The sequence below is a fragment of the Poecilia reticulata genome, linkage group LG9, assembly GCF_000633615.1.
Source record: "Poecilia reticulata strain Guanapo linkage group LG9, Guppy_female_1.0+MT, whole genome shotgun sequence".
NCBI lineage: Eukaryota > Metazoa > Chordata > Actinopteri > Cyprinodontiformes > Poeciliidae > Poecilia > Poecilia reticulata.
Genome location: NC_024339.1, coordinates 16,886,803 through 16,910,958, shown reverse-complemented (window position 1 = coordinate 16,910,958; position 24,156 = coordinate 16,886,803). Strand labels below are relative to the sequence as shown.

Below are 24,156 nucleotides of genomic sequence, written 5' to 3'. Positions count from 1 at the left end.
TTCCTCCCACAGTCCAAAAACATGACTGTCAGGTTAATTGGCCTCTCCAAATTGCCCCTAGGTGTGTGTGTGTGTGTGCACACACACTCACACCTAGGGGTAAAAGTGTCTCTGTGTTGCCCTACGACAGACTGGCGACCTGTCCAGGGTGTATCCTGCCTCTCACCCGGCACGCCAGCTGGAGATGGGCACCAGCAACTCTCCTGACCCCACTAAGGGACAAGGGTGCAGGAAAATGGATGGATGGATGGAAAACTATTATGTCTTTACTCCCAACACACACATTTTCCAGAATAAAAAAAAAAGATATTTCTAAAAGAAAAGCACTTCTTATGTGCTAACTGAGAAAGTGGCAGAAGCTGTTGAACAAAACTTATTTCTGAATTAAATTTTTTGAATACACTTGTAAAACCTTTACCTTTCGCTCGATCACTATAGTGTCCATCATTATTTAATTTATACCTACTTTGGTATTTATTGCAATGTTGTATATGCTTTTAATTCATTTATTTTGTCCAAGATTTGTATTTATTTTATTTGTCAACAGCGTCAGGGGCGGGCTTCACAAATTACCTTAGTCTAGAAACACAGATGCAAAACATTTACTTTGCATTAAACATAAAAGCAATATTCGCTGGATTTGTCCCTAGTTAAATAAACAAATAAACTTAAAATATATTTTTGCGGAATCTGACTTCCTTTCTGTTTGACCTTTAAAGGTACGTTACTGCTACTTTAACTGTTTTGTACAAATCCAGTTGTGCTGGAGGCTCCTCTGTTTTCCACAACATACAACAGGAAAAGTGAATATTCTCTCATGTGTCGTTATGTTTTGTTGCGACCAGACAGAGGGAGCATGTTGGAGAAAGCACCAGAACAGAGTGGAGGCTAAGAGATGGAGCGGCTCCGTTTCTATGAAACGTCTGGCAGCTGTTCAGCGACACCTCCAAGGCCTGATGGACAGGTCCAACTGAGAGACAAAAATAACCCTCAGGGAGAAGACAGCTACCAGGTCCTGAGAAGGGGGGGGTGTGGGAAAATGTCCCAGGTGATGGGACACAACATTTAAAATGTGAACGCAAATGAATCAGTCCTGTAAGTACGATGGTTAGTGTTAGCGGTGATCGCTTCACACAGTAATGACTGTCTCATGAAAATGTCTGTAAACCTTAAGAATTTTGATTTTGGGGCATCTAATGAGACAACCCCCTCTCTGAGCCTCTTGGTACAGTTCAAGTGGGCTAAGGCTATTTTAGTCCCTGGAAGGAGGAATGTCCAGTTGTCACAGAAGATACATCGTGTTGGTTTGTGAGTTCTCCAACTATCTTTCTAGTGTGATAGCCTTCGTTCAGCTCAAGCCACCATTCATTCCCCAAAATCTGGGAAAGAGGAGCACCGAGAATGGAGAACGTGGCCATATTCGACTCTCCTGGGAAAGGAAGGGGCTTGAAGGCCGCCAAGGAGTTTTGGACTGGTGATGTAATTTTCTCTGAGGCCAGTCTCTCAGCTGTTGTGTTTGACAGGTATGATGTGGAGTGAAATCAGAGGTAATGTATTTTAATGCAACTGTGCGGATATTCAAGCAGTGGAGCTGTATGAGTATCTATGAGTATCTAAATTTTCTCAACGTAAAACACTTTTAAAATTTTGAAAGCCCTACAAGTTTATTTGTAATTCTAAGTTTGAGATGCGTTTTTACAAATTACTACTTATTATCAGTCATAACTTTAATAAATGCGATTTGAACAATTTGCAAGTGTACAATTAGTGTTTTATAATGTGTTTGATCTTCTCAATATCAATGTCATTCAGTTCCCAGAAGGATTATAATCCTTTTACAACAGATAAACATGAAGGAGAAAATTATCTCAACTCAAAGTCCTCTTATTAGCGTTGCATGGAAGCAATTAAGTTATCTGATGTTATCTGAGTGTTTTGCAATATGCCCTGAAATATAGAAAAAGTAAACTAATTACACTTTGCTGATTTACTTAAAAGTAGACTTAAGTAAGCAAATTCAGCAAAACAGCAAACGTGGACACCAGCAATTAAAAACTTTTTGTGGCATTTTTATTACTTTTGTCTCTGCAGCCACGCAGAGCGCATTTGCCACAGCTGTTTCCGCAGACAAGAAAAGCTCCAGAGGTGTGGGCAATGCAAATTTGCCCATTACTGCGACCGAACCTGCCAACGTGCTGGCTGGGCCGAACACAAACAAGAGTGCAGTGCCATCAAGGCGTACGGAAAAGTACCAAATGAGAACATCCGGTGAGTGGAAGCCAGAGGAGAACTACGCTGACCTTTTCTGTTTGGGAATACATCAAACAACAAAACTTTTGAAATACATAAAAAAGAAGTTTTGTATTACAGGTGCAAAGTCACTCTTCAGCTACAGAAATCTTATGCGCTTTAAAGTTGGATTATTATCATTCTATGACCAAAATGTAATATGAGAGCGCATAGTCCAAGCTCAGAGAAAGGATTGGTGAACTCTTCAGGGATGTGATCTCAAGAACTGCAACACATAGCTTCTGTTTGAAAGTATTAGGTAGCAGCATAGCTTTGTGCATAAAACTTAATGACTCTTGGCTTAATGAAGGCCAAAAAAACAATTATAAAGTAACTAGTGATTTGTTCTGTGCTATTAATTTAACATAAAACATAAGCATACCCGACATCTATAAAGTGGAAGAAGTCTGGATATTAAAAATGTCACCATAGTCAAAAACATTTAAAAAAATTTTTAGCTTTAACAAGTCTTTTCAAGCTAAACTTCTCTGAAAAAAAAAATCAAAACAAACATTTCTAGCTCTTTTTTTTACTTAATGATCAGTTTAAGTTCTGAAAGAAAGGCCATCATGGTGATAAAAAACACTCTCCCTAAGATCTACCCTAAGGCAGAAATATCAATATGAGCTGAGATTTGTGGGTCAATTCTGAAAAACGTCATCGTGAGAGAAGGCCTGAAGCTCAGCAGTACCACTTACGCAACGAACCATCTGCAATCTAACAGTGTTATTGCTAAATATGGAAAATAAAAACGTGGCCTAAAACTGAACCTTGGTGGACTCATTTCAAAATCACTAGAAAACTGGACTTGGTTCCATCTACAAAACACTTTGTTCTCCATCTGTCATCTTCAACCCAGCCTAAAAGCCCATCACTCAGACCGATGTCTGTGCACATGACCACCAGACTCAAATACCTTGCACAGATTAACAAGCAGAGCAGCACAAGTCTGTTTTCTGTCCAAGGCATTGCCAATGCCATTTGTACCAAAGTAACTGATGTTACGGTACTGAGACCCTCCCAGACGCCTGGCTAATTTCCTTTTAAGGTGCTGTTGTTTCATTTGAGTGTTCATGTCAGACTAATCTTGATTCATATGTCTTTGTCACTTTAGAAGAAGATAAAATATGTTCTCACACACGCACACACCCACGCACGCACACACACGAGCACACACGCACACACACACAGTGCTTCACTGTCCAATTTCCAACTGGTGTTCCTTCGTGTACACAGACTGGTGAGCCGCATCATGTGGCGCATCGATAAGGAAGGAAGCTTGGTGTCTGACTTGCAGCTGACCACCCTGGACGAGCTGGAGGACCACCTAAACGACATGCAGGAGGACGATTTAAAGGAGCTCAAAGTGGACATACACAACTTCCTGGACTACTGGCCCCGAACCAGCAAGCAGCACACAATCGACGACATCTCACACATATTTGGAGTGGTGCGTTCCAAAGTATGACGTGTTTGTGGTGTAAGCCTCCAGAGCAGAAGCTGCTTTTTTTTTCCAGTGATCAAGCAAACTCTGGTATGAGCCAATTCCCTCCAAGATAAGGCCGTGTGCAGGAGCTTACAGAGCAAAATTAATGAGTTTGGTCTTAGTCAACAAGTTATGGCACCTGATATTTGTTTTATAGCAGACACTCAGGTTTAAACATTCATCTGTTGTGCAGAAAGAACGACATGTACAGTGTACCAATGGCTCAAAAACACAGACGTTGGTAGTGATAAGGAAGCTGGGACAATTTGGCTTTAATTTCTGGTTTCAGTGGAAGAGTCCAGGGTTCTCACCTCTTTTAATAAGGCAAGCAATATTATTCACTCCACCTTCACTGCAGTAGTTTGTGTTAAGGCAACACATCTTTCATGTGAAAAGAGAAAATGGTCCGTATTTTCCACAAACTCTTGACCAGTTTATCTTCTGAAGTCAACAAAGGTGTTCAATTTAGAAACCTAAGCTGAGGTTATGTTGTCTTTCAGATCGGGCAGCAATGCCAAACAGAAACACGTTGATATGTGTGAAGCTTCTTAGCCAAATATGTTTATTCAACTTTGTCTATATTCTTGATTTAAACTGAAATATTTCCTGTCTAACGTTTCAGATCAACTGTAACGGCTTCACTGTGAGCGACCAGAGGGGTCTTCAGGCGGTAGGAGTTGGTCTTTTTCCTAATTTGTGCTTGGTTAACCATGACTGTTGGCCAAACTGCACTGTGATCCTCAACCACGGCAGGTAAGAAAAAAACAAATAAATAAAAATAAAACTCCCCCTGACAATGTTTGCTATTGCTACCTTCAGATTTCTTTTTTTTTTTCTTGTCACACTTATATGTTTCAGGATATTAAATACGAGACAGAGATAACCTGAATAAATACAAAATGGAGTTTCAAAGGAGGATTTAAAAATAATGTTAAAACCCCACTGGTCTCATAAATGTTAAAAGGTCTGTGAACCTAAAAACTGGTCTGGTTTCAAGTGGTTGTGTTAACAGACATTCATTTTTCACCATCACTGATGAGGAATTTTGGATACTTAAAAAAATATATATAGAAATTCAACCAGATTGGAGGGTTTTCCTGCAAGAATGCCCTGTTTAAGATTAAACCAAAGCGTCTCAATCAGATTTAGGTCTGGACTTTGACTGGAACAGTGAAGAGCACCTGCTTCTTGTTTCCTGAACCATTCAGAGATGGACTTGATGGTATGCTTCAGATAATCTTCAGGGTTAAGAAGTCAAGTTCTGTAGGTTCTGAAAAACTAAAATAGCCATCAGATCACCACCATGTTTGAGAAATCAGAAGGTTTTTTTTTTTCTGAAATGTTGTAATGCAACCCACACCTTCTAGAGGTTTATCTTAGAAATGTCTCTATAATTCTTTTCACAGAGGCCAATGAATCAGTAATAAGATTCACAGATTGTTAGATCAGGGCATACTGTAAATTAATTGCTTTTTTATTTCTTTTAGCCTGCTTTACATTGTCAGAAACGTTTTATTAAAGGATAGCCAATGAAACTGAATCAAAACCTACGATATATTGCTGTTAATTCATGATTTAAAGAGCTGCTTGGAGGACAGGGAAATTACATCTTCACACAGGACCATTCTGATTTGGATATTTATTTTCATATAGCTAATTGAGTCTAAAAGATCAGAAAGTTCATGCAGCTTTTTTGGTTAATACCAATGAAATTATCATTTGAAAGCTACTTTTTGTATCTATTCAGGATATCTTTAATGATCTGAAACATTTCATCATGACAATAAACAGAAACAGAAGTAACTTTTTCAAAGCGCTGTAGTTGCACATGACTCAAACTTAATGGAAAATGGAAAAATAAAACCCAGGGTTAAAGGTTTGTGTGTGTGCACTTTTTTGTTTGTGCTGTATGAGGTTTGTTTATGTGTGGTTTATGTATTCGTCAAGTGTTATTCGCTGTAAAACTGCTTCCTGCTTGTCTTTCAGTCAGTCGGCTGTGAATACCATATTTCATTCTCAGCGGAGGTGCGTTACCTCACCTTAAATCTTTTTGATAGCTACAGGAATACTTAACGCTAATAAATATTTGCACATAACCCCAATCGATCCTTTGTAGAAAACAAACGTCTTAGCTGGTTCTGTGGTGTGCACTTTATTCATTGTGAATCCATCTTCTTATAGAAACATCAACATGTACGCGCTAACTCTCACTCACCCATCTGAGTGTGACAAGAAGCTGTTCTGTGCCCACTTCTCTTCTTCATCCTCATGTTTATCTAACTGCTTGTGAGATCAACACACAGTTTTACATGTGCTAGATTTTTCATTTCATATTTGATTTTTGTCAAATGAAAACACAGAAGGGTGTTTTGCTTGTATCAATGGCTCACCTCTAACACTACCTGCCTAATACCATTTTCATGTGAATACAGTTTTGTTTAAAGGTGCTGTCTGAAATAATTAGGCTCAGTTTTTGCTAACCAGATAGCTAGGTCAGGTTAGCATGGTGGTGCTTCTCCTTGATGTCATTTTACCTAAGAGTTGCTTAGAGTAATACAATATAAATTAAAAGATATGAATTGAATGTAAAAACGGCTCTAGTGCTCTCTTGTTAGGACAATGAGGATTATAAACGGAGGCTTTTGCAGTTGTTGGCAGAACTGGACTCATCCTGTGCATACAAGGGCAAAGTACATCCAACGTTTATAGTTTTTCTTTTTCAAACTCAACTTTTACAGGTATATGAGAACGAGCAAGGACATTTTGCAACAATCCTTTTGTCAACCAGTTCCTGAACTTAATTTTCTGTGACCTGACCAGGGCCATAATCTGACTAGTATCAAATGTGGTATCAAAAGTCAAATACATAAAAAAATAAAATGTTCAGAAGTTAAATAAAATGATTTGAGAATAGACTGGTTATGTGCAATAACAATTCATCAAAATCTAAAATTTTTAGAATAATGGTGCTTTTTTAGGTGTTTAGACCAGTGGTTTTCAACCCTGTTCTCGAGGACCCGCTGTCCTTCATGTTTCAGGTGATTCTCCTGCACCTGCAATCCTGAATAAAATGAATGCATTTTCCTCTTTAGCGTGCAATTAAGAGCAGCAAAAGCTTGGCATACACCCATCTATTTAAGTCAGGTGCGTGGAGGCAGGGAAACACCTAAAAAAGGGTCTTCAAATCCAGGCCTCGAGGTTTGGTGACCTGCAGCTTTTAGACATGTCTCTGCTTCAACACACCTGAGTCAAATAATCCAGTCATTAGCAGAACCTTGAGCATCTAGACTGCATACAGAAAAGGTGATTAAGCCATTTTATTCAGGTGTGTTGGAGAAGGAACAGATCTAAATGTTGCAGGCAACCGGCTGCTATACTCTGAATTTGCACATTTAGGTTAAAAGTAGTAAAGCTAAATATTTTCTGTACAATAGTTGACAGAAAATCACTACCACTGCCTCCTCTTAACAGAAGCGCAAATTAAGTAAATGAAGAAGTGATAAGATAGGGTCAGGAATAGACGGGGGAACTCCCTGCCCATTTAAGATTTGATTTTATGACAGTAGACTTCAAACAATCCACAGTTTGAATTTAATTTCAGTCACTAAAACAACATTAAGAAGCATTAAAGTTGCCAGATTTTACTTTCTTTCTGTGAACCATTAATGAGATTAGCATTATTTATTTTACAAAATATGATGGCAAATATAATAAAATCTGATTAGGGGGTAAAAAGGAGAGGCTTTACTTTGCACCTTTAAATATTCTGTTCATTTACACAAGCAGATCATTAAGTGTTCCAAGAAATAAATTGTGTGATCACTTTTATCATGCTGTCTGGTCTGTAAAGTTGACAGACTTGACTGAAACCCACATCATAGTGTATGTAGACTCTCACCCTCATACACTCCATCATTGAAAATGACATGAAATCCCTTTGCATGCATTTTCAGATGCAAACATGCCTTAATTTTTGTTTCCACTCTTCAGGATTGAGTTGCGCTCTTTGGGCAAGATTGCAGAAGGAGAGGAGCTGACAGTCGCGTATGTGGACTACTTGAATGTGTCAGAAGAGAGACAGAGGCTCCTGAAAACACAGTACTTCTTTGACTGCACATGTGAACACTGCACCAACAAAACCCACGATGACATCAAAAAGGGGGGACGGGAAGTGGAAGGAGTCAAGGTTTGTGTGTGTGTGTGGGGGGGGGGGGGGGGGGGGGGGGGGGGGCGGGTAGAGAGGGTTTATTCCACGGTGGCAAACAGACCAAATGCTAGCGCCTCATTTAGCACTGACAGGGGTGATAAGGCAGGCGGGAAATATGAGAAGCAGGACTACACTGACTATTTTAAGAGAAGATAATTCACAAGTAGATTTGCCATTTACACACTCTCCCAAATTTTAACTAGACTTCTGCAATGACTTCATGACTGTACTTATACTTCAGTGGCATATAGCAGTAAAGCAAAGTCAGCTACTAGTAGAAAATAAATAGAGCAGCCTGACATTATCTTAAGCTGCTCAATTCACTACTAGGTCATACTACATTCTGCTGGTTGAGAGAGGTCATTATTATTTATAGAGTCTTTTATCTATGAGGATAAAACGTTTTCTAAGTCTGTTTATCTTAAGAAACCGAACACAATGTGACATTATCGATGTCTTGGACAGACGTCTTGCAGTTGGACAAAGGTCTTTTACAGATAACCAGTAATCAGGCTTTAACTTTTATGGACTCAGTCATGGCCTATGTGTTCTCTCTGAACAAAATAACCCATTCTCTACTATTTTTTGCTTAGGTGTTGCCTTTTTAGACCTCTTTACTGCTGTTTCTCTATTTGTGTCGGTTAGTTATAAGATTATTTTTTCCAAACTTTCAGCCGTCAGATGAACAGGTGAAGGAGGCGACAGATTATTGCTTTGATATGATGGAAAAGATGGACAAGGCTCGATTAAACGGTGACTACCACGAGGTATATCAAACAAAAACAGGTTAAACAGATCTTATGCTTGTTATTTAAACTAATCTTTGTCTTTTTTTTTTTTCTTCTAGGTGGTGAAAATATGCAGGCAGTGCATTGAGAAGACAGAGCCCATCTTGGCTGAAACTCACATCTACCAGCTGAGGATGTGGAGCACAATGAGTGAGGTGCAAGCTTACCTTCAGTATTTTGAGGAAGCAGCAGATTTCGCTCGCAAGATGGTAGAGGGATACACGTGAGTGCAAACAGGAGTTTTAACTTCGTATGACTTCGTATGGTTTTAAAATCTGCTATCAGGTTTCTCTGATGGCAGGTTTGTTTTGCAAACAGCACAACTTTCATCAAGTCTTCGTTCCTTGTAAGAATGAGGCTTATTATAGAAGGTATAACTCACAACAGCTGACTAGAAAAGGTCAGAATCACCACGGTAACCAAAAACTCGCCGTGCACAGAGTCAGCCCCAAGCAGCCGAGGACTTTAACCTAAAATTTTAAACTACAGCCCACACACAGCCTTCAAAATAAAAGTTTTGTTTTTCACAGATTAGATAATTAAAGAGAAAGTTTCAGTTTTTTTTAAGGGAAAATAATCAGTGGTAGTTCTGTGTGGCTTTTAAATGTAAAGCTAACAGATTCATTTAAAGGTGAAAGTCTTGCTGTTTTATAGATTAGTGGTGAGAACACAGGCAGATACCAGATATTCAAGGGCTTTAAATCCAAAAGTTGACATATGTTGTGTTTAAACGTAAGTAAAAATTGTAATATGGTTTTAAAGTGTCCGATGGACCAAGTATCAGTCACTACCAAAATTTCTTCAGCATTTTTTGTAGTTTAATATTCTCTGTGAGTTTGTTGGGGTTTTGTAGTTTTTATTTTACTCTCAGTTTACTTTTCATGGCTTTTGCTGTTTTTACTTTTGTGATTTTCTACCTATTTGTTTTTGTCACATTTTGGTGTGTTGCTCTCTGCTAAAACGTTGCATTCTGCATTTTGCACCTCATTTCCACTGCAAAATTCTTGTTCAACTGCGAATTTCCCGGGTGAAAATCTCTGTGCTGAGCCCTACATTTTCCATCTTGGCAGAAAGCTGTACCACCCAAACAACGCTGCCCTCGGTATGGCTGCCATGCGTGCTGGAGTGACTCACTGGCAGGCCGGACTCATCGAGGTCGGACACGGGATGATCTGCAAGGCCTACGCCATCCTCATGGTCACCCACGGCCCAACACACCCCATTACCAAAGACCTGGAGGTACAGGGCTTTATAACAATATTTACCAAAAAGAAAGCATATCAGCTTTCAATGATGAGCTTAATATTAAATATAGTGCATCAGGTGCCACACAGCTAAAGATTTGTTGAAAAATATAATCCAAATGTTTACTCCATCATAATCAGAAAATGTATAAGTAGCTGGTTGCAAATGTCTGGTAAAAATGAATAGTGCTTTGTTTCTACTGCCCACTAGTGGCATGGATCCAGCTGGAAAGTGTTGGTCTTCCAGTTGATCCAATTCTTTATTCATAAATCAGTGTGACATTACTGGTGCAGATATACCAGTGGTTATCCTCTGATAACTGATTCCTCCACAGGCGATGCGCATGCAGACAGAGATGGAGCTGAGGATGTTCAAGCAGAACGAGTATGTTTACCACAGCATGAGAGAAGCGGCCCTGAAAAACAAACCCATGACCATGCTGCACGAACCCAAGTCTGTTGAGGAGGGGATCAAGAATCTCTTCCACCGGAGGAAGTAGCTCAAACATGGGACTTTACAGTGGAGAGAGCAATCATTGTTTACCATTAACGGCTTCCTGGGTGTTCGATGCATTTCAGTCACATGACCAATTTCTGCATTGCTCACATTTTGTAGTTTTCAATAAATGTCTTGAACCAGTGACTTGTAAATCATTAATTTTTCCCTCAGGTCTTAAACTCAGTTTTACAGGATAGAAATTGCTTCAACCCACAAAGATTGTTCTAATCGCTTTACAAGAGAAAGTTGTTCACACCACTGGCAGATTAGTGTGGTGCCCATTTGATTTTTTGTAAATCATAAGCCATCAATTTTTAGTTCAACAGTTAAGCTGATTTTGAATCCTCCCATTGAGGTCAAGACACTGGGAACAAGGTGGAGTCAGTGATGGATTAACCGCTTTTAATTTGTTGGATCGGATTAAATTCAACTTGGAAAATATGAACATCTTTTTCCAGGAAGTCATGTGTGCTCACAAACAACCCTCTTGCCACCCATGACCTTTTCAAAACCTAAAAAAAAAAAAAAAAAAAAACTAAAAAGACCGTGACAAGTGTGATCTCGGTACCCACTTTGAAAAATGACACGTCAAGTTTCCCCAGCAACAGAAAACATTTGCTTTACAGCAAGCACGTCTGACCAACTTTAAGGGGATTTCCACATTACCTGAAAGTGACCTCAAATCCAGATCTGCCACACAGGTGCAAGTATTTCCATAAACCAAACCCACCACGTCATCCATATTAAGCAACACATGGCTTCCTTTAAAACTTAGTTTAGTTGGACTTTTAGGGAGTCAAAGTATCAAACACTGGAGTTAACTGAACAGTTCCCTCCCTTTGTTCTTAAGAGCCAGTCTAGCACAATGGAGTTCAAGATTTCACTACATGGTCTGCACAAGCCCATTAAATTTAAGGTCTTTTTTATGCAAGCAAGACAGATTTAGGCAAGAGTTTGATGCTGTGGTGTCCAAGAGTCAGTGAAAATTTGCTCATGTGTCCTTTAGCTAAGCCCAAGACAGACTGAAGTCTTGTATATTAGGATCCATCACTTCCTGAAGGAACTTACTATAAAACTTCACGCAAGGAATTTAAGTTCAATAAAGAGACAGATAAATGCTGCTGCTTTCATGTTTATTATACAAAGTGTAAACATCTACATGCGTTTGCTTATCCTCTTGTAAACAATGCCGCCAACAGTCAACGTCTGAAAAGAAGAGACCAGGTTAATAAGTTTGTCCAAGAGGCAACCAGAGCTCATAGTTTGAAGAACTTACATTTACAATAGTATTGGCATCAGTCAGTTCTGTGACCGACTCGATTCCTTTAAGAGAAACCTTCAGCTTGTTGCCGTCACGAAGCACCACTCCCTTCAAGGTAGAAGTTAGATTTAACACTAAAGTAACATTTAACCTAGTCAGGTTGGACCAGACCCCATTTAAAGTCAAACAGGTGAGTTTAACTTACCATGACCTTGTCTCCAGTTAAGGTTTGCAGCTCTGTCTCTTTTCCAATGGTGAAGGAGTTGGTAATGACATTTGAGCCAGTAGTGACCTTCACTTTGAAGTCGTCACCAGTCTCTTCAATTTCAGAGATGCTCTTAAGATCTTTACCTTTCTGGATGAGTTCATCAGGAATACCTAAAATATATCGGATTAAATCCATGTCTATTGTTCACACACAGTTTGACCACAAGTCTGTTAATGCATTAACTCACCAACGGCTTTCATAAATGCCTCAAAGTTCTCATGAGACTCCAGCAGGTATTTCCCAGCAAAAGACATGATGGCAGACAGTGAAGGTAGAGAAAAATGAGGATCCTGCTTCTTTTATACTCTCAGACTGCAGTAGATCAATGATTAACCGCAGGTGATTCCAATTAGGCAGAGTCAGACCACCTCATGCAAGGTCACATCGACCACAGCAGATAAAACTCTTGGTGGAGATAAACAGCTTAGCAACTTAACTAAGGTTTGGTGAAACTTAAACATTAGGAAACAGGGACGGTGAGATAAAGCAAAAGAGAGAACCACAAACAAATGTTGACATAATTTTTTGTGCATGACCAACATGGGAATGACCTTTGACTTGACTGTTGAGACACAAAATCCAACAATGTAGATGACCTGAAGGCAGCTATCAAAGCAATCTGAACTTCCGCTACAGATTGGAAGTGCCAAGAGGCTGACCGCTTCTATGCCACGGTGCATTGATGCAGCAATTCATGCAAGAGGAATCCATCCAGCCATCCATCCATCCATCCATTTTCTTGCACCCTTGTCCCTCAGTTGAGTCGGGAGGGTTGCAAGAGGAATCCCAGCCAGGTACTGAGTTCATTTATAGCTCTGTTCAAGGACAGTTTATTTTTTCAGTACGTTGACATCTTTCAATTCAGTTTGGGTTTTTTTTTTTTAATTATGCTTAAGATTACATTTTTCCAAGAAACTGAGTTTTGAGTTTTCATCAGCATTAGCCATGATCATTAAAAATGATTTAAAAACCTTAACATATATCAATCTTTGGGAAGTTGAGCTAATAATTTTTCTCAAATTTTAAATCAAGTAGTAAAGTAAATAATCTTTGAAGTTAAATTCAACTTAAATGAGATGCACATATGGTAATAAATTTCCGTATTTTTTTTCTTCTGGTAAAAACCCATCAAGGTGCACAAATCCACAGTGTGAACTATGATCCATATTTGATTTCAAAGGTACTTTGGTCAGATGAAGTCACTTTTCACGATAAGATTTTTGATGATGAGAGTTTTCACAAAGCAGACTTACATAACCGTTTGTTTTGCTCAGTGTAACATCGCTCATCTGCAGCCTGTCTTTCAAAATGTTTTCCTCCGACTGAAACGCATTTCTTTGTCATTACCTCTTGAACTGAACACAGTCGAGACTTTAAGCTGAGAAAAAAATGGCTCTGAAGTGTCCAGATAATCACCCTAAAGGTTGCAACATTGATATTTGCACACAACCTCATGTGAGGGTCTGAAAGATAAGGGCAGCTCTGATGATAGTGGGATATGTGCGAACACTAAACATGATAAGGCAAATGCTGACTCTTTCTTCACCTTGTGCAGAGAAGAAAAAAAACAGAGGCATGTTATACTTTCTCCAAACTTTATTTCAGCATGCAGAACTCTGGATGACCTCTCTGTATTCATCCCTGTTTTCATACTCAAAAATATATCGACAAAGGCACTCTACTGAAGCGCAAAAGGTGGTGACAGACATGGAAACACAGCTATACAGCAGGAACTACAAGTCCCATTGTCCTTGCAGAGAGACCTTCGGGTAGCGGAGGTGCTCATTGGTGGGTTCGGTGAGAAGTGTGGCGGGCCAGATGCAGGAGCCTGAGGATGATGTCGGTGGGGTCACCGCCTTCCAACTGGCTGCTTTGGTCGTCTCCGTCGTCCTCAGGGAGGCACGACTGATCTGCAGTGCAGCTTTCTGTTGGGGTAAAAAAAGAAAGACGGAGGAGTTAATGCTGCGGTATTTCACTGCGACTGCATTTTCCTGTAATTTCCCCACCACTTAGAGCTACAAGAAGATCAGAATGATCTAAAGAGAAATGATCAACATGTTTGTTCCTGCTTATATTGTTCTGCAAGTGTCTTCTGCTTTTATTCCAAGTTGCCTATTAACTGGTTAAATGCCCCTTTTGCAAGTTTATTTATTTTAACAGTGTTGTTTTCCTGTAAATGTGACCCTGTGACTTAATGGTACTTGCCTGTTTACATTAAGATAACAAATTTAAAGCAATGGTTGGTTTCTAAAGAGGATTTCAACATAAATTCAGCCTTTAAAGAAAAGGTTGCAAAATTAGCATTTAGACTGAAACGTATAAAGCTGCTACTGATGCATCGACACCAGTAATGAGCCATATTTAGATTAATTATACATCCTTCTGTCAGAACTAAAAAAAAAATCTTTCAGATGAGAAGTGAAACACTCAAGAAGAAAGGAAGTATGTTCGTCTTCTGTTTGCGCCCATAGATCTTTATGGTACTTTTACTGGATTACATCTAAAAGTTCTCTGTGTTCATCTAAAGACTGTCGTGTAAACTGTTATTTAGGTATTTATATAAAGTTCTACAATGACTATTTAGAATCTGTTTCACTTTGTTTTCACTTCACACTTTAGTTTCTTTAAAATATGCACTTTTCTCACATTTGTATTTACACTGTGTGAGGATTTAAAAGCTTTGGCAGATAATTACAATAATTTGAGAAGCCCTCTCTATTGTCAGCAAATCAAATAAAAATGTCGATGTTGTAATAAAATTGTATGAAGGTTTAAAAATGGGCCTTGTTTCATCCAGGGTTGTTTCAAAGGTAATTTTTGTTTCTTCCATACACACTGCCACCTACTGGCCAACATGGGCCTGTCCTTTACCATTGTTGTCCTTATCCAGCGTGAAACGTTTGTTGACTAAACCAGAACTAAAATACTGAAGTGATTTTTAATTATCTTGGATTAAATTAGTTTTTAATCATCTGTAAATGAAGTTGACATGGCGCATCACTGGGTCTTAACCAATACCGATCCATTTAGTTTGCGACTTTTAGGTTTTTGTAGCCAAAGCAACAGTTTAGTATTAGTACACTTGTAAAAGTAAAGTATATGACATGAAGACCCAACAGTAAAGGAGGGAATCAAAACTCCAAGTTAAATGAGTAACGGTGCTTCATGATATCTCAAAAAATAAAGTATGATGTACAACAAATGGAGCTGAAGATTATGAAGTAATGAAAGACGAACAGGAGACAAGTTGTAAAAAATTACACTGAAAATATAAGACAATGGTAAAAAGCATATTTTCATATTTTATATAGTTATCTTAACATATTGTGTAATTTCTTTGTCCAGACATTTTTTGATTGCCTGTGTTGCCATAATGGACTGGCACACTTCCTTCACCTGCTACTTGAAAAGCAAGAACGTACTTTTTTTTTTTTCATGCCTAAAGGAAATGCACCAGTCCATTATGACAACTTTTTGTCTTGAATCAGTGTCTGTTTCCAGATTCTCTGACCTGCATCGCAGCAAAGTCCTGCAGCGGCGCAGCGTCCTCCCTCTGAGCCACAGGCTCTCCCACCGGCCTGACAGGGGGTGAGCAGGTAGTTCTCCTCCACGCAGTGTGCCGACTCAGGGGAGCCCAAGAGGCAGCCGATGCCCTCCCCACAGCAGATGCTGGGGCCGTAGCAGCGGCCCCGGTCTCCAGGGCCACAAGACATGCACTATGGAGGGAAAGAAAAAGAATCTGAAGTATTTTTTTGCCTAGTTTCTAGTGCAAATATCTTGGTGCACTTAAAAGAAGACAAAATGAACTTTTATGTGCGATACAGGAGCTTTAAGTCAGTAATTAATTAATATTGATGAAAACATATTAGTTCCACTGGCAGATTGAGTCACTTATAACTTGAGAAAAACGTCTTGCTACTGAAATAATCTGATAGTGGAATTAATACTTTTTCATCAATGTTAAGGAATTGTTTATATAATGATAGAAGCTCATATTCCTAGCTGAACAGTTAGCTGTATGTTAGTGCACTTGAAATAAGAAACTAGACCAAATGCAACAGTTTTTGCAAACTAGTTAACTTGTTTTGCCAGTTAACTAGTTTGGTATGATTTTGTGTTTTTGCAGTGTTTATATTTTATCATGCTCATTCAATTTGATGCGGTTTGTTTCTATAGTGCCAATTTGTAACAAATGCCATCTTACGGCACATTACCAAACAAAGTCCAATGTGTATACAGAAATAAATCAAGTCAATCTAATAAATATATATACATTTTACTGCATATATTTCCATCCTAGATTTTCAATTCTATTCTTGAAATTTATCTTGAATCCAACACGTTCTCACATTTCTGAAGAGAAAGAAAATGCAAGGAGTTCTGTTCTGAAAGTTGTCATAGCTATCTATATTTTTTGTCATTCAGCTTTGATAGGTGACAAATTTCAATTTGACAAGGCAAAAGCATTTTACTTTGAGTTTGTGGCTTAAAAATTAAAATTGGGAGCAACAAACCTTTCGGAGAGGAGCATCCATGATTGACCTCTTTCCACCGATGGGGCAGTTGGAGATGTAACACGCCGAACAAACGGACAGGAGGAAAAGCAGGCCCACGGACACGGCAGCTCCAGACATTTCTGCGGAGAATAAAGGCTGTTAAATACAGGAAATGGACTCGGCTACACAGATATTCTGAGATCAAACCCGTTCACCTGTTTCTTCACGTTCTGCTTTACAAGCGCTCAGAGGTGATTGCTGTGGTCTCCGTCTTTGCGTCTGCCGTTCACAGGTCTTATATATTCCTCAAGGCAACTTTTGAAAGTGACCCAGAAAGCCGAAAGCCACTTAAAAATCTCTAATGAACGTTCTGTGGATGCAGAGATGAATCGTCACAGTGGGAGGACAGGGTCAAAGGGCCAGGTCGTCGTGCTTGCGTCTCTTTTGCCGAAGTTCATTACTGAAGGTCTTGTGGAGCGTGACCGTGCATGTTGGAGATGAGAAAGACCATCAGAGAGGTCAAGATGAGCATGCAGGGTTGAAATTATTCAAATTATTAAAGATCACATGGACTGTAGAACGTTGATCTACAATTATTAGAAGACGGTTTGAGTTTTGGGTTTATTCTTAAGATTTTTGACATATTTTGGAGGGCTGTCAAGAAAGAGTGACTGTCAAGAAAGGTGATCAGAGGAGGTCTGTGGTCAAAACTGAACGCTAAGCGGCTGCGTTTGGCTGGGCGGCCATGTTCTCCTTGAAGCAATGCAACACTGATGATGACAAATCATCCAACTACTAAAAATGTCCTCCATTCTTCTTTAAGTCCTTAATTCTTCAGAGGAATTGAGGCACACATTGTTCAGGATCTGAGGTTAATTGCTTTTATGAGCTAATTAACACACTTAATGACCAGCCACAACCCGCAGAAGGCAGCTACATCTCAACAATGATATGAGCTCAATTAGTGCACCTCTCCGCAGAAGCCACCTCGTTTCAACTAACTTTTGTTCCAGGTGTAAGTTTGTTAGCAGAAACGAACATGTGGAACAACTTACAGTTTCACTTGCCTCCTACTGGCTGTGAGTTGTTTGTTGTTTTCTCTTATCATCCTTTTTGCTAAAGGCTGGACAAGGTAAAGGAACAACTTTCCCTCCATCTATGCTGATGGAAATGTGCATACATGCAAACATTTACAAAAGGCCTTTGAAATTCATGTTTGTTGAGTGAAGCTTCCATCTTTAATATTACTTTGGGTTTTTTTTACAGATTACAATAAAAAAACAACTTTGCATTTCTGTTTGGGTTACTTTACTCCCTGTAAATAAAATACAGTGAAAACAACAAACTTTATAAATCACATAATTGGTAAATATGGTTCATATGAGTGTGATTAATCTCCCATTACCTTCACAGAAGAGAAGCAGGAAGAACAGCCGTATACATTTTGTTTGAAGTTCACTAGAAGCCATGTGCAGGACGCCCATTAGACCAAAATGTATCTGTTAAGCGTTACATGCATGTGTGGAACCTTGAGCATACCATTCCCCTGGTGAAACACGGTGGTGGCAGCAGCATGCTGTGGCCATGCTTTCTTTCAGCTGTCGCAGGGAAGCTAGACAGAGTTGGTGGGGATCTGAATGAATATAAACACTGGAATGTTAAAGGCTGCAAAACATCAGGATTTAAAGACCTTTAGTTCAATCTGTGTTTCTGCTGTTGATCGTTTCTTCATTATTTACTTAGATCTGGTCTTAGTTCATTCATCTATGTGAGTTAACTTCGGTGCATTAGAGTTGGGTTCCTTAAGTTTTTTCCTTTCATCTGGTTTCCGTGTCTTAGTTTTGTTTCTTTCTCCTTTTCTTCAGCCTCCCAGCTGTTTTTCATCTCCTCGTTTCCTCTGCCTGCTCTCCCTCTCTCCCAGCTGCCGCTACTTGCCTTTGATTGCTCCTTTGCCACGTCCACCTTTCCTTCAGTACTTAAGCTCTTCAGTTTGCATCAACCCTCATTGGTTCTTCTGTTGATCTTTGTGACTTACTCCATGCCTTGCGCCGTCTGTCCAGCAGTTTCTACCTGCTATTTTCTCTAAGTTTTCTCATTAGTTTCACTAAATATGTCTTCCATGACAACTCCAAGTGTCTGTCTACCTGTCATGCCACAAAACACAACACAAAAGACTGAGGGAGAGGGAGAGGTTCACCGTCCAGCAGGACGATGACCCTAATCATACGGTCAGATCTATGATGGAATAGTTTCAAAGCCCAAGTCCAGTTTTTTGGCGGTATTATGCTGCAACTTTTAGATGCATTTCTTCCACAATCAAGTCAAATAAATACTTCTTTTCAGGCCTCAGAGCCAAATGACTTAATGATGAGGGATATGCCTCCACAAGCCCCAGAATGGCGGCTGTCCAGCAATGCACCCTGGTTAAAAAAAAAAAAAAAAAGTATATCCACTTGTTAGAATGGCCTGGTCAAAGTCCAGGCTGAAATCTTTGACAAGACTTAAAAATTGCTTTTCACACGGTAATCCATGTGACCTGACTGAGCTTTTGTGATGTGGAAAAAAAAAATGTTGAAGGGGTATGAATACTTTTGCATGGCACTGAATTTCACTGCAAACTAAATCATATTGCATTTCCTTAAAATAGACTGATAGTAAAAAAACATGTAAAAAATGACACCAGTGGAAAGATTCATTCTATCATTGCATGCCAATTCACAACTCTTAACAATTCAAATTGTGTTGTTTGTTTGTGCAACATCAACTCTCCTCCTCAAGTTCCTCCAAAAACCTGTGCAAATCCCTATTTCATAGAGAAATGGAGATGTCTATCTAGTGTTTCCTTATTTTTCTGCAGGAAGGCACTAGGCTTGTTGACTTCCTCTCCCCTCCCTTCCTTCCTTCTCTCCGAAGGTACTCATCTGAAAAATGAGAACAAAGTGATTGTTCCTGTTCTCTTTCTTAAGTCACTTCAAATGCTATCCGTGGACGGGCGGCTCATTGTCAGGAGAGCTGCGGAGCGAGCGGGAGGAAGAGAACTCAGGCTCAGGTACAACAGCAACAAGAGCAGCAGCGGCAGCACTTCAGCCAAAAGCATCACAGAGAGAGGGGGGAAAAAAAGCTGGTAAGTTGCATGCAGGCTTCCCTGCAGCCTGACAGGACACGCTGGCATGGCACAGACTGGCACATGAGGAGGGGCTTCACTTTTAATGGATTGTTTGGGATGAGTGTGGCAAACAGGCAGGGGTCTCTGCTCACAGCGACTCAGGCAGCATGAGGAGTGAGGAGGACAGAGTCCAGGAGAGAGAATTCAACTTCTGAGACAAAAACAATGAAAACTTTGATTTACGTTTCCGGCAGTTCGAAAATCTGAAAAGTGACAGAATAAAATTTTTGATAAAACTTGCACCCTGCATTAGGAATATTATTTTTTTAACGCATCTGCACTTTTTTTGTTTTGTTGAATTGCAATTTCTGTGTCCCCACATCAGGAACATTCAAACTGTTATAAAGGTCTGCAGAGAGGAGAAATCGTTTCATAATTGCAAAATGTATTCTAAACTCTGCTGTTGTTGACCAAACACTGAATAACAATTGGAAATTAGAAATGCTGAACTGTTTATCTAATATCTCAAAAAGGTCACATTCTATCACTGTAAACAGCTCACCTTTAACTATTATGTTAGAATAATAGTTAGTTTCCAGCGATTACCAGGAATAGAAGGATGATGTTATGAACGACATTGTTTAGAACTGTTTTGAATGCCATGCAGAAGTGAGATAGTTCCCCTTTGACTTTAGTTATCGTTTTCGTCCATCGTCTACAAAATCACACTACAGAGACGGCCGTGAAGATGCCATCTACATCACTGTTGTGTTATTGTTAGTTACTTGAGTCAGAAAGCCAATTTTGAAAAGTGGTCAGTTCTTCTGCGAGCGCAAAAATAAACCTAAGAGATGAACAGAGCACAGAGAAAAGAGATGGAGAAGCGAAAAGGCTGCAGGAGGTAGAGGTGAACATTTCTCAGAGAGCTTCCCGATTTCAGACGAGGAGGAGACCTGTGAGAAAGAAAGAAGTGAAAGGTTTCAGATTGAACACCGAAAGATGTGGGTGTCGCCGCCACTCCGTACCCTCTTCAACCTTTACTTTATGAAAATGCTTCAGAGGAACTGCTCCCCATCTTCAACTGAAACCAGAAGCAGGGTCAGAAGATGAGCTTTTATAAACTGTTCCTCTTAATGATGCGTCTGGGGGTAAAAATAAGCATTGATCGAAAGTAGATCTGCTCAATAACTGTACTTTGTATATATTAAAACTATTAGCTGCTCTATTTTTGATGCCGTTTCTGCAGGTCCGTCTCTGATTTGGATCTATTACATGTCACACCTCTGATTCACTTGTTTAAATATCATTCAAAATAAAAACTTTAAAAAGTTTTTTTTTTTTTTTGTCACAACCACAAACTTCAGTGTATTGCCTTTTTGTTAGGGAACATTAGAAACCAAACATGATGCTTCAAACATGAAGACCAAGATACACAGCCGACAGGTCAGGAATTAAATAGGGACAAAGTTTGAAGTACATTTAGGTTAGAAACAGATATCCTGAGCTTTGAACACCTCTCAGATGAACACAACTGGGAACCTTCAGAGAAATGGCAATAAATCTAAACTGACACTCTGAGCAAGGATAGCATTAATAAGCATAGAAAAGACTCTTCGTAACTCCGGAGGAGCTGGAAAGGTCCGGTAAGAGAATCTGTTGAGATCAGACGTAAATGTAGGAGAGTGAGAAGAGAAAAGTTACTGTTGCAAAGAATGTCATAAGATTTCCTAAATAAGTGGGACAAGGTTCGCCAATCAGATGAATGAAAACTTTGTTTTTAAGAACAACAAAAAAATCATCCTGAACTTGACATCCTCACAGTGAAACATGGTGATGAGTGGGACATTTCAAGAGGAATTAATAGTTTTCAACGCACTGTAAGAGGACATGTATCCTGTAAAATCAGCTTTGTTAATATAAGAAAACATGAGCTTTTTATACTAAGTATTCATAGGTTTTAGAACAGAGCAAAAACATAGACTGCAGACTTCCTCTGAAATCTGCAAGCAGACTGATGTACATCAGTGCCTAACACTGGGGTTTCCAAACGTCACATGGACTAAAATCAAGTCAAAAGGACTTCTGGGCCCTAAAAACATCTTACAGCAACTCAACAATAAACTAAGCATGCAACAATTTAATTCAACAAATGAAGTGGTCGATTTGTTGCTTGAAAGGATTTAGAAATCATTTTAAATCCAAAACTTACTGCAGGTTTGCCTTGATAAAAGTAACTTTGCAATTTTCTAGGAATCAATTGGGGGAAAATAACAGAACACAATTTAATGAATTTTGATCAATAAAATCTTGGTTTGATAACGTATTTAGCCAAGTTTATTAAATTAACTAAAAGCTGATTTTTAGTGCAGCAAAGTTTGCTTTTGAGTAAAAGCAAAAAACACAATTACTTTTTGTGTTCTGACCAGTATGTTCTATTGTAAGATGATTTTACTTTGTGATAATTTTGTCCTGATTAAAAATAGAAAGTCCACATCAAATAAACATTTGACTTTGGGGTCAAATTTGTATCCCTCCCGAAAATGGCCCCCACACTTTGGACACCCCAGGTCTAACAGCTGCTTATTCTGTTTTCTGTAGAATAACGATGGAGAAAGATACTGTGAACGTCTCGCCAGGTGAAAGTCCTTCTCAAGGAGACAGGCTTAGACAAGCACCTCAGCGGGGTTTCTACTTGGGCCCAGCCCCTCTTTATATTAAGCCCCCAAGATTCTCTTTACCCAGTTACCCCACCATCGACCCCTACAGCGCTCTCACCACACCGGCGTTCTTCCCCGTGCCCGGTCTCGGTTACGTTCCCAAAGAAGGATTCCCAAAAAAGAAGAGGCTTCATCTCAAAGCGGGCGCCCTGGGGGAAGAGTCGCCTGATGGACAACAGGAGGAGGCAGAAGAGAGCAGGAGCAAGAAGAAGCTGGACATCTCTCATGTCCCCTTCTCGCTTCCACCTCGTTCCATTTCCTCCACGCCCTCTCGACCAATACCTGGGATGATTGAGCTGAATAGGCTGCAGTTTCACAGCAGAACAGCAGGTTTGAATCTCCCTGTGCAGGTGAAGCAGGAGCCTCCCAGTCCGTCCTCTCTTTGGCCTTCCTCACCTCTCCATCTCCTCCACCCGCCTTTCTTCCCTCCTCTTTCTCACGGCCCTTTCCCGTACCCCTTCTTCATGCCTGGGCCCGTCATGCACATCCCACCCGGTCCCTTCTACCCCAGAGAGGACCCCCGCTCCAGCAAGGCCCCACGTGACGAAGCTCCCGGCGGTGAGACCACCAACGCCGAGAAGGCGGGTCTCAACGTCCATGTAGATGACAGCTACTACGTGGACGTTGGCGGCGACCAGAAGAGATGGAAGTGCCGGATGTGTGAGAAGTCCTACACGTCCAAGTACAACCTGGTCACGCACATCTTGGGCCACAACGGGATCAAGCCACATGGCTGTCACCTCTGTGGGAAGCTGTTCAAGCAGCTCAGCCACTTGCACACACACCTTCTCACACACCAGGGCATGAGGCCTCACAAGTGCCAGGTGTGCCACAAAGCTTTCACCCAGACGAGCCACCTGAAGAGACACATGATGCAGCACAGCGATGTGAAGCCATACAGGTAGACATCTGGCAAATATCTTAATTCACCTCAAATAAGACAAAACTAACTTACAAGTAACTTTTCAGCAAGATATTGGAGTTTGTTTTAAGTAACATAATATTGATGAAAATGTACTAGTGTTAAACTCCTGACCTATGTCTTGCTGAAAAGTTACTTGTAAGTTAGTTTTGTCTTAATCCAAGATATTTAAACTAGAAACTAAACCAAAATTATTTGGTAATATTTTGTGCTTTTGCAGTGCAGGTAAAATTCAGCTCTTTATTGCCACTCTGCTGTCATTTTAACATCCATTTTCTTACTCCTGCAGCTGCAGTGTGTGTGGCAGAGGCTTCGCTTATCCCAGCGAGCTTCGCGCCCACGAGCTGAAGCACGAAAAAGGGCAGGAGAATGTGTGTGTGGAGTGTGGTTTGGACTTCCCCACCCTGGCCCAGCTCAAGAGACACCTCACAGTTCATCGTGGTCCCACCTTGTACAGGTGAGTACAAAATCCTTCTAAAAGATATTTATGATTTTGACTGGTTTAAAAAAAAAAACAAAAAAAAACAACCTTGTTCTACGCTTTACTTCGTAGATAGCGTCCCTAGACTCTTGACTATGGAGAAACACTTAAGTTTTACATTTTACGCAATTAACATTTGGCGGTGACGTTATGCAGCTTACCGGAAATGGTCTTTGCTGTATCCAACCAGTGGGGGCAGCATTAAATGCTGACAGCGTTTAGCCTGCTGGAAATTTATTAGAAGAACAAATGTGCGCTGTAGGCGGCCGAACTCCACTGCAAGGAGAGAAATGCCGAGTTGAACGAGGCGGCTGCTAATTATTCTTCAGTGTTTGGAAGCGTGACCAACAAACTGAACGGATTTGTTCACTTCCTCCGCTGCTATTGCTAAA

At 40.0% G+C, this 24,156-nt stretch overlaps 4 protein-coding genes across 6 annotated transcripts in view; 2 read left to right on the top strand and 2 right to left on the bottom strand.

The window, feature by feature from the left end:
• Positions 1-1,267: 1,267 nt before the first annotated feature.
• smyd1b (SET and MYND domain containing 1b) lies at positions 1,268-10,657 on the top strand. Of its 2 annotated transcripts, XM_008418301.2 has the most exons (10): positions 1,268-1,523; positions 2,092-2,268; positions 3,526-3,739; positions 4,398-4,528; positions 5,762-5,800; positions 7,766-7,961; positions 8,657-8,749; positions 8,830-8,993; positions 9,841-10,009; positions 10,350-10,657. In XM_008418301.2, exons 1-10 carry the CDS (start codon positions 1,402-1,404, stop codon positions 10,512-10,514), a joined length of 1,470 nt encoding a protein of 489 aa, XP_008416523.1. In that variant the 5' UTR covers positions 1,268-1,401; the 3' UTR covers positions 10,515-10,657. The 2 variants fall into 2 exon arrangements, with proteins under 2 accessions (XP_008416523.1, XP_008416524.1); XM_008418302.2 differs by lacking the exon at positions 5,762-5,800 and having other exon boundaries at positions 1,269-1,523.
• Positions 10,658-11,629: 972 nt separating this feature from the next.
• On the bottom strand, positions 11,630-12,338 carry LOC103470119 (fatty acid-binding protein, liver-type). Its single transcript, XM_008418300.1, has 4 exons — positions 12,230-12,338; positions 11,980-12,152; positions 11,790-11,882; positions 11,630-11,719 (listed from the first exon to the last, which is right to left on the bottom strand). Exons 1-4 carry the CDS (start codon positions 12,294-12,296, stop codon positions 11,669-11,671), a joined length of 384 nt encoding a protein of 127 aa, XP_008416522.1. The 5' UTR covers positions 12,297-12,338; the 3' UTR covers positions 11,630-11,668.
• Positions 12,339-13,620: 1,282 nt separating this feature from the next.
• On the bottom strand, positions 13,621-18,180 carry LOC103470118 (isotocin-neurophysin IT 1-like). Of its 2 annotated transcripts, XM_008418298.2 has the most exons (6): positions 18,078-18,180; positions 17,944-17,996; positions 16,754-17,006; positions 16,557-16,678; positions 15,554-15,758; positions 13,621-13,967 (listed from the first exon to the last, which is right to left on the bottom strand). In XM_008418298.2, the coding sequence occupies exons 4-6, from the start codon at positions 16,674-16,676 to the stop codon at positions 13,825-13,827; spliced, it is 468 nt and encodes a 155-aa protein (XP_008416520.1). In that variant the 5' UTR covers positions 16,677-16,678; positions 16,754-17,006; positions 17,944-17,996; positions 18,078-18,180; the 3' UTR covers positions 13,621-13,824. The 2 variants fall into 2 exon arrangements, with proteins under 2 accessions (XP_008416520.1, XP_008416518.1); XM_008418296.2 differs by having other exon boundaries at positions 17,944-18,168.
• Positions 18,181-19,461: 1,281 nt separating this feature from the next.
• Positions 19,462-24,156, top strand: part of znf366 (zinc finger protein 366) — a 9,663-nt gene continuing 4,968 nt past the window's right edge. Inside the window, exons 1-3 of the mRNA XM_017306495.1 lie at positions 19,462-19,662; positions 22,243-23,262; positions 23,573-23,740. Coding sequence (XP_017161984.1) covers positions 22,250-23,262; positions 23,573-23,740 — 1,181 coding nt within the window. The 5' untranslated portion in view covers positions 19,462-19,662; positions 22,243-22,249. The remainder of the gene's footprint in view (positions 19,663-22,242; positions 23,263-23,572; positions 23,741-24,156) is intronic.